Below are 10,516 nucleotides of genomic sequence, written 5' to 3' on the forward strand. Positions count from 1 at the left end.
AGCACTATCGATCTATCACTATCAACTCTTTATATAATTACACTCAGCAAAAAGCAGCATGTCTTCTCAGTCAGTGGCTATTGAGCGGCTGTTTTGTGAGCTAAAGATTGCGATGTCAATTCAAACTTGTGATTTCATCGAAGGGTTCTTTTTTAGTCCTTCTCAAAAGGATAGCTGGAGTGCATTTCTCGAAAGCTTAGTTCTTAGCAGTTAGCAACTTCGGTAGTTGCCAATGGGAAATTACATTGCTACCAACAAAGTAGCTAATGTAGTTAGCAACTACGCTTTTGAGAAATGCACCCCTGGAGAGCTATTTCCTCTCTTTTGATTTTATCGGAGGGTTTCTTTTTTAGTCCTTCTCAAAAGGATAGCTGCAGTGTCGGAACAATTGTACACAGGGCCCTGGGGCAAAACACTTGACTTGCCCCCTATATGACCTGACGAGATCACAATTGGGCCCCCACCACCAATGCAAGAGTGCCCTGGGCCCAGGGGTAAATGCCCTGCTGCTCGCCCTCCCTATAGCTCCGGCCGTGGATAGCTGAAGAGCTATTTCCTGTCAGGCTTGTAGCGTTTGAATGGAGCAGCTGCCTCCTGACTCGCGTCGCTGTAGCTGCTGTCAATGGCAGAGGAGGGGAAAATTGGTGGGAAAAAGAGTGCGCGCTCAAAAAAGCCTCTTTTTTTCTTCTCCCCACTCCTCCTTCACTCAAGAACGGGCAATTTCTCTCGTATTTGAAAGGGCCAATGGATGACTTTTAGCGTTGAGAGTGATGTGATGAGATGATACAAGGCCTCTGCTCTGTGCTATCATCAGAGAGAGCTGCTGCTGCCTCTTTTCAGGAGGTAGACGCTAATTTAACCCATTGATGCCTGATACTGCGTTGCGCAACATTGGCCCTGGCGCCTGGATCTGTATTATGCAACATTCAGGCTCGTGAGATTTGAGACAACTTCGTTAAAAATCTGAAAAGTTAAAAAAAAGTTTGTTTGAGTTGAATGACCACATTCTAATGAAAGATGAGGGTCTTGGTGTTTAAATGCAACTTCAGAAGCTGAGATGTTTAGGTTTTTATAGGTTGAGGACAGCTTTTCTTAAAAATAAAAAAAAACTCATCCAGCACCCTTTTTTGCAGGTGCCTTAGGCATCAATGCGTTAACCTATGCTTAACTCAGAACTAGCTTCCTTTGCCATGTATATTGCACTCACACACATTGATTGAATCTAAGGGGGGGAAAGTACTGACCTCCAGAAAAATATTAGGCCTATGTTAACAATTATCTCAATTTAAGGTATTATCTCTTCTCAAAATATTACTTTCATCTCATCTCAGTTTTTAGCCTGTAGTTCACCAGCTTATGGTTATCCATGTTTTGTGCTTGTGATACAAGGCCGTGGGCATTGTATGATAGCTCAGTTTGTAATGCAACGGAGCAGGAACCTTCCTCAACAGCAAGAGAGTGTGTCGACATCTTTTTTGCCTTTATTATTCTTCAGATAGGACAGTGCAGACTGAAGGGCCGTACACACACATCGCTGCTAGTTACTCGCTCAGCGAATGAACTCAATAGAATGTCAATGTGTTCCAGCGAGACTAGCAGGCGAGTAGGCGAGTACTGTACAAGCGATGCGATATGGGCGGATCCCGAGTTGAAAATATTTTATCTTCGAGCGAGGCGAGTAATCGAGTAACCAATTGGAAGGCAGAGTTCTGTACTTCTCGCCTGTTCATTGGAAGTTAAAGCCGTGGGAACTTTCAGCGAATGTTCCATGAAAGAGAGGCGAGTAGGCGAGCAAGCGAGAAGCTAGTAAATAGCAGCGATGTGTGTGTACGGCCCTTGACAGCAAATGAGTGGGGAGAGAGAGAAAGAGAAAGATGGGGAGGGATCGGCAAGGGACCCGGTCAGGAGCTGAACCCAGGTCGCCGGGGTGCTGTAGCCAGGGCCGGATTAAGATGTCCTAGGGGCCCCTAGGCTACAAGTTGATGTGGGGCCCCTCGGAAAACAAATTTTGTCACAAATTTACATGGACAGTGTCATAATTACATGTTAGGAATTAGGGACAACACGTCTACCAAATGTACTCAACATGACAGATGAATATTTCAATATTGCATCTTGTTACAATTCTGAAATTTCTCACTTTTGACCAATCGGGGCCCCCATGGCAGGTGGGGGGGGCCCCTAGGCTGCAACCATATCTAGTCTGTGGTGGGGGGCCCTAGGCTGCAGCCATATCTAGCCTGTGGTGGGGGCCCCTAGGCTGCAACCATATCTAGTCTGTGGTGGGGGCCCCTAGGCTGCAGCCATATCTAGCCTGTGGTGGGGGCCCCTAGGCTGCAGCCATATCTAGCCTGTGGTGGGGGCCCCTAGGCTGCAGCCATATCTAGCCTGTGGTGGGGGCCCCTAGGCTGCAGCCATATCTAGCCTGTGCATTAATCCGGCCCCTATGCTGCAGCCATATGTAGCCTGTGGTGGGGGCCCCTAGGCTGCAGCCATATCTAGCCTGTGGTGGGGGCCCCTAGGCTGCAGCCATATCTAGCCTGTGGTGGGGGCCCCTAGGCTGCAGCCATATCTAGCCTGTGGTGGGGGCCCCTAGGCTGCAGCCATATCTAGTCTGTCTAGTCTGTGGTGGGGGCCCCTAGGCTGCAGCCATATCTAGCCTGTGGTGGGGGCCCCTAGGCTGCAGCCATATCTAGCCTGTGGTGGGGGGCCCTAGGCTGCAAACATACAGTATCTAGTCTGTGCATTAATCCGGCCCTGGCTGTAGCAGTCTTGTGCCCAGTCGTTTGAGCCATGGCTGCATGGGCCAGACAGCTTTACCGTATGTAGAAAAAAAGTAAGTGAATAAAGAAGCACTCATCAGATTTCACAAATGCACAAATGTACATCTGCACAAATGTATTTCAATTGAAGACATTTCAACATTTCATTTCTCTTATTGCACTCATCAGATTTCTTTTTTCATTTTTAATCGCCTCACATCACTGTGATGTGAGGCGATTAAAAATGAAAAAAAAAAATCTGATGAGTGCTTCTTTATTCACTTACTTTTGAGACTTGAGTTCATTCATTGACGAAGTTAAGCACCCAGTGTAAAGTAGAAGAAGACAAGGTGTTGAGCGCGCTTCCTGATCCTTTTACAGTATGTACAGTAGAGGCAGCGCTGTAGGGCCTGATCTCCATCTCGCTCCTCGCTCCTCGCTCCTCGCAGGTGGCCGGGAATAATGACTTGACGGCTTCCCCTCTCATTATGGCGGCTAATTGCAAGGCATGAGAGGGAGGGCAAATCTTTTATACTAATATAAGTCGGAGAGGGGAGGAGAGGAACGCCACCGACATTGAAATGAATTACTTTAGCCAAAGGTTATCTCCTGCTCGACTTGACACATTTTTTTCTTTACCGGTACTTTTCAATTTTTTTCACCTCTTAAAAGGCCTCTTAGAAATCTCATTTACATGCTTAGGTGTTCATTAGCATGGTCTTCTTTGCCTCCTTCCTTTACAGTTGTGCCTATTCACATTGCCATACAAAGGCAGCACATTTGAGTATGATAATTGAAACTGTCTCAGTGAGAGTCACCCACATGCACACAGCCATACCACAGAAATGCATGGAGAAGGCTGAAGAAGCGTTTCATTCACATTCATGGGAGCTTATGATCACACGATAGTTGCTGACACTGTTCTTATTAAGGTCATGCTGAATGTAAAGCTATGGCTGGGCGATATGACAATGTACAGTACATCCTTATATCGTGATGGAAAAGTGCCTATCGTGCCGTTTCTCCTCTTTCGTTTCCATCGTGATACACTAATTTGATCCATTATTACAGCTAATATAGGCCTACAATGTAAATATAATATATTAACATTTCATATTGTGCACGGTCTAAGTTCATGTAACTGTAAAAAGAAGAATAAAAATAATTTTACTGTGATTCCTGCTTATTTATGACAGAGAAGGGTGCACGTATATGTAATTGCATTGGCATTTTCTTTCTTTTGGGGGCTTTTTGGGCTTTATTATTACAGGACAGTGTGAGAGGAAACGATTGGGAGAGAGAGATGGGGCAGGGCCGGGAAATGACCCCGAACGGGTTCGAACCGAGGTCCCCGTTGGCAATGTAAGCCCACTTGTGGTGGGGGGCTTCGCGCCCTGCAGCACATCGCCCCTGAATTGGCATTTTCATTAAATTGTGCGTAATGTTGCGTAATGTTTTTTTTTTCTATTTCCTCCTCTGTTGAGAGCTAATGGGGCTTTTGTTTCTATTTCTGTCTTCTGCTTAGAATCCAGCACACAGCTGACCGAGAGAGGAGGCGACTTGGAGGGTGAGAGAGAGCTCACTCGGGTGAGCTCGGGTGTCGATGGCAGCCAAGATGGAGGAGGAGGAGGAGGTGGTGGAGGTGGTGGAGGAGGAGGAGGTCAGGAGGTGGTGACGACGCCGTCATGGAGGAGCAGGCAACCCCACCTAGAGGACGTTCTCTTCCGCAAGGCGGTGCTCACCAAGGACTTCAGCGGAGACCAGCACTTCTTCCAGGACCAGAAGCTGCCTACTACTACGCCTCCCTCGTCCAACCCAAGGAGCGCTGACGGGGGACCGCCATCGTCGTTGTCATCATCCTCCTCCTCCTCCGCTGTTCAGCGTGTGGCCCACGAGGATGCGCCGGCCTTCTCTGACATTGCCACCACCGTCACCACCGTGGCCGCCACGTCACCCATGACAACGGTTGCTACAGTAGCAGGCGGCGTCTCCAGGAAGTTGCGGCCAGGGTCGTTGGGAAAGGGGGAGGCTAAAGACGAGACAGGCGAGAGAGCAGCAGTGGCGGTGGCAGCGGCGGCGGGGGTACCACCCACCACTCAAGCCCTGACGACGGCTGTCATTCACACCACCTCGTCACCACGCGGCGCTGCCGCCACGGAAACCACCCGGCCACCGAGGGGCTTGACGAAGATCAGACTTAATGATGCCATGACAACAAACACGACCACGGGCAACTCCAGAGCTGTCACAACATCCAAGTCAGAGCAGCGCACGGATGACAGCAAGATGACAACAAGCACCGTCTCCACCAGCACAGCCATCACCACCATGCACTCATCAGGTAAGGGGTTTACGTAGCGCTTCACGTAGCACTTGTAGCCCAAATGTTGCTGGTGTTTCCCAACCTTTTTTGTCTCATGTATCCCCCAAGCCTTTCCGTTGTGCCATGAGTACCCCCTAACTTGTCGTTTTTTTCTATTCCAGTATGACTATGCTCCATGCATTTGTTAAAATTACATGTTTTCAAGTACCCCCTTCAGTGTGCTTGCGTACCCCTCGTGGTACACGTACTCCTGGTTGGGAAACACTGGAGTAATTAACTAGTGCTCGCCTCTCCTCCATCCTCCTCCATAACTGACTGAGGTACCCTGAGTATGGTACTGTCCTGCCACACTGCTAACGTGATGTACTTGCGCTGTGCTGAACATATGGTACCTAACCCTTAGCCAGGCCGTGCCCTCATAGTGACGCAGCACCTTGTCCTAGTCAGGCCAGGAGCAATACAATGTAGTTTCTGAGCTCCCGAAAAATCTGGAACTCCTCCCACTTTGTCGGGAAGCCTACCCATTAGAAAACCAAGGGAGGGAGGTCGATCATGCCGTTTGGGAAATGTTAAAATTGTTACGCTCTTGGTCAGACCAAGTCTTGAAGAGATTTGAAAGTCGATGATAATCAGGCTACCTAACCCTAATATTATGGTGCAGTACCTTCTTCAATTGAATTAATCTAACAGGCAGTGTAACGAAGAACAGAGAATCTTTGACTACAGTACAGTATGAGATGACCACCAGCTCCCAGAGCTGTCAAGGACACCCGTAACCATGACATCAAAATGATGCTTCTGCTGCTGCTGTGGCCTTTCTGGCATCCAGCTCTCAGACAATATGGAGAGAGAGACGGGGAGAGAGAGGGGGGGGGAGAGAGAGAGAGAGAGAGAGAGAGAGAGAGAGAGAGAGAGAGAGAGAGAGAGAGAGAGAGAGAGAGAGAGAGACAGAGAGAGAGAGACAGAGAGAGAGAGAGAGAGAGAGAGAGAGACAGAGACAGAAACCAAGAGAAGGAGAGGCAGGTTGAGAAAGTGTGTGTGAGAGAGAGACAGAGACAGAAACAGAGACAGACAGAAACAGAAACAGAGACTGAGACACAGACACAGACAGAGAAGGAGAGGCAGGGGGAGCTTGAGAGAGAGTGGAAGAGAGTTTAGGAAGTTACAGTACACAAAAGAAGTCTCTCACGCATGGTCACAAGACGTTGCTCACACACCTTCTACCTGATCTGAATGAAAACGGTCAGTGGTGTGTTGGGAGCAGTGCCGAGCTACACACACACACACACACACACACACACACACACACACACACACGCGCGCGCACGCGCGCACGCACGCACGCACGCACGCACGCACGCACGCACGCACCTGTGCACCAGGGCTTGATTCCACACACATAACAACTTTAAACCATTTTGACAAGAAAATCTTTTCCTGCTACATGATATCCTAGTCTGTCATCGTACCAAATAGCTGAATAAGCCTCCCTGCTATTCTTAAAGATGCAATATTTTACAATATATGGCCGTGTTTTCTGATGCCCATTTGCAGTTTACAACATTCCACTGTGAAACGGAGGCCAACAAAGCCCCTCACAGTTACCTGGCAACAGTTGAGAGCTTAGAACCCTAAGTTGCTGCCCAATCAGAAAGCTGAGAAATATCGGCAGCCTTTGACATTTTGTGATGTGCGTGACACGCTCTACGACACCCCAGAGAGTGACACTTGTCGCCTGGATTAGAAATTGGATTCAACTTTCATTTGCCCTTTAAATCTCTCTCTCTCTCTCTCAAGCACATTCTCTCTATCTCTCTCTCTCTCTCTCTCTCTCTCTCTCTCTCTCTCTCTCTCTCTCTCACACACACACACACACACACACACACACACACACACACACACACACACACACAATCACACACCGTACACAATCACACAGAAAGCGTAAAATGAAGAAGAGGAAGACCGAGAGAAAGAAGGTGACGAAGAGAGTTGCTGACAGGACTGAAGAATCATGACGATGGCTCCCAGTTGAAATGAGATTCTTGTGCAGCAGATCAAGTATTTCTGTAATAGTCCTTGAAAGGTTAATTACCACAGTATTACCCTACTATGACATAACACAGGGCCTCTAGTAATGCACTACGATTCATGTCAAATATAGACATAAAAGCCCCTCAAGCCGAATGATAACTACAACTAGAAATGTGCTCAGAGACATATCAACGTACACACAAAACGGATGATCACATAACCTCTTTTGGCGGAGGTAATAGTAATACTGCAGTCAGATCTCACACACATCCAAAGACACTAAGGAAGGGCCACGGTGGCCTGAACCATCACGAAAATGAAAGTGGATTAAATGCATTGATGCCTAAAGCACCTGCAAAAAGTGTCTGCTGAATGCCTAAGCCCTTGTTGGGAGAGTTGCCATCAGCCTATAAAAACCCTAAATATCTCAGCCTCTGATGTACATAAAAACATGAAACATGATTGCATTTAAACTCTAAGACCCTCATATTGCATTAGAATGTGTTCATTCAGCTGTAACATACCCACATTTTTATTAAAAAAGCTAAAGTCTCAACAGCCTGAATGCAGCGTATATGTCGCTCCAGGCACCAAAGGTCAAACAACATATACGCATGAACGGCCATCCGTGTACTTTGCTCGTAAATGTGCGTTACGCCCCTTTGTGGGGGAAAGCAAACCGAATGTGTCATTAACTCATATGCTACATCGGCTAGCCTAAATGCACAGTCCATGCTTCAGCCACGGCTGTCTGGCTTTATTATTTGAACAGCCGGCAACACAACACGTTTTCGGCATGTTGCGCGTTAACAATGCTGGTCTACAGGTCCTTGTCTTTCTTTTGTTCTTTCCCAACACGACCAATTGACTTGCATTGGCTGTTTTTCCCCACAAAAAGGGCGTAAAGCACATGGAAAACGTCACGCCGTCCATGCGTATACGAGTCATCAGGCTAAAATTGGTTAAAAGGTAGCTCATCGTATACTGTTCTTCCTTGCCCTGCAATAATAATATAATAATATTCCACCCGTGTCTTTCCTCCTCCTCCTCCTCCTGCAGCTCCATGCCTGATGAACTTCACGGATGCGGAGGGCTACGTCCAGATGCCCCCGGAGGCCTCCTCAGGATACGACGCCAGCGACTGCACCTACCTCATCACCGTCTACCTGGGCCACGGCATCGAGATTCAGGTGCGCCGCTGAAATGATAATACGTAGTGCGATCATGTACAATTCAAGGCTGCTGCAATTCAGATGCTGTAAAATAATATGGGTAGCACTTTATTTTAGGGATACATCTATTAGCACTAATACATACAATGTTAATGGCTGCATAAGTAACTTGTAAGGCATGTACTAAGCAAACGCTAAGGCCTACTAGGTCCTTACTAAGGTTAAATTGGTAATAAATCCCTTATTGTGCATGAACAAGACATTTGCGAATACATGCCTAACAAATGTTTGATTTTGCTTTGTACATGCCTTACAAGTTACTTATACAGGGACATTGTATGTATAAGTGCTAAAATAAAGTGTTACCATAATATGTATATACAGTATGTATGGATTTTGGGGGTGGGGGCTTTTCCACCTGTATTAATCAGGCAGGACAGTTGAGAGACAGGAAATGAGAGGGGAAGGATCGGCAAAGGACCTCAAGTCGGAAATACCTGGGTCGCTGGCATAATAGTAGGCTATGACCACGTAACTCATTGAGCCAGCACGCCCCACTATAGATGGGGGTTTTTGTTTATCAAGACGGTGTTGTGAGGAGAGGCAAGACACTGGCAGCCGAGAAGAGAAGAGAAGAGAAGTGAGCAATTTTTTTGACCGACAGCGGTTTACAATTGTTAACTTTAGCATCAAGCCAGAAGAAATCACTGGACGTAATTAAATTGCCGCTTTACTCTGGATTTTACATTCATTTTAAATTGGTTTATAAGTACACTAATGATGTTTTATTTTGTACCATGGGCTTGCATTGCTACGCTTAATTAATTTGGCTATACTTTTAAACGAGGCAATGCAAACACATAGATAAAAATGATATGTACATTCAGGAATAATGCATGGAAATACTGCAATATGTGAAAATCAAAAAGGGTGGTCTGTTCACTTAAGCGAAACGTTGGTTCCTGTTTGGTTCCTGTTTGGTTCCTGTTTGGTTCAATTGTTACAGCAGCTATCTGAGCAGCTTAGAGAAGAGTAATGGTGGGGTGGCGCCCGTGCCAATGTCTTATCCTGAGCGTATTGCTCGGTGCGTAATTCCAAGAGCAGTATAATGAAAAGGAAGAAAGGAATCGCACACTGGAGCTGAATGCAGAATCAAAAACTGTATTAAACAAAGCCGAAAAAAGTAAATAAAACCGACAGAACGTTTCCGTTTGTCCCCTGTCTGTCGGTTTTATTTACTTTTTTCGGCTTTGTTTAATACAGCTTAGAGAAGAGACATGCAGGATGAAACGCAACAATGGAATGATAACAGGCAGCCCTTTGGCAAGACGTGATTGAAACAAAATAATTAGATGTTTGTTTGTAACTCTGTGACCGTAATCAATGGAAGACGGCAGAAGACAAAAGCGAACACACAGCCGACAGCACATACTTCTAAGACTCATAGATTGAATCCGATCAATTTAAATTAAGCAACATGCCCTTGAAATCCCACGGTAAAGCAACAGATGTTGGAGGAGGCCACACACACAAATCACCTCACAAAGATACCCACGCAAGCACAAAAACACATGCACACATACACGAACGAGGGAGACAGAGAGAGAGAGAGAGAGAGAGAGAGAGAGAGAGAGAGAGAGAGAGAGAGAGAGAGAGAGAGAGAGAGATTGAGAGAGAAAGAAGACAAGTATCCATGAATACACAGCGAAACTCGTAGCACACACGCCTTTGACAGAAGGGCGACTGAATCAGTATCTGGCAGGCAACTAAATTATGTATGATATACGACTGCTTTTACAGCGCACAGATAAATGTTTATGGCTCTGTGTTCTGTGTTCGTTCTGTGTGGGGGGCTGTTTTGGATGGTTTATGGCCTTTTTGGTGTTAACAGCTTGCTGCGCAGTTTTATGTGTTGTCTCGGAGTGGCTGGAGTGTGTGTGTGGGGGGGGATGGGAAGAGTAAATGCCATTGAAAAGTACATAGTCATCTTTTCCAGACCTCTTTTTACTCTTAGGGAATCAGTTGATCCTGAGCTGTCAGATAGACTCAGCAATATTACATTTGTGCCACACGATGTAAAATAGAAAACAATTTGAAGGGGCACTGTGACGCAGCACATTATGCCCCCCACATTTGGGCTTGCATGTCCAAGGGTTGCACCCTGGGTTTGAATCCGGCCTGGGTCATTTCCCATCCCACCTCATCTCTCTCTCTCCACATTCGCC

The 10,516-nt window shown here is 46.6% G+C and overlaps 1 protein-coding gene across 1 annotated transcript in view; it reads left to right on the forward strand.

The window, feature by feature from the left end:
- Nucleotides 1–4,083: 4,083 nt before the first annotated feature.
- sez6a (seizure related 6 homolog a) overlaps nt 4,084–10,516 on the forward strand; it is a 105,532-nt gene continuing 99,099 nt past the window's right edge. The window contains exons 1-3 of the mRNA XM_063204239.1: nt 4,084–4,124; nt 4,460–5,103; nt 8,179–8,309. Coding sequence (XP_063060309.1) covers nt 4,084–4,124; nt 4,460–5,103; nt 8,179–8,309 — 816 coding nt within the window. The remainder of the gene's footprint in view (nt 4,125–4,459; nt 5,104–8,178; nt 8,310–10,516) is intronic.

This window comes from Engraulis encrasicolus, chromosome 7 (assembly GCF_034702125.1).
Source record: "Engraulis encrasicolus isolate BLACKSEA-1 chromosome 7, IST_EnEncr_1.0, whole genome shotgun sequence".
Taxonomy (NCBI): Eukaryota; Metazoa; Chordata; class Actinopteri; order Clupeiformes; family Engraulidae; genus Engraulis; species Engraulis encrasicolus.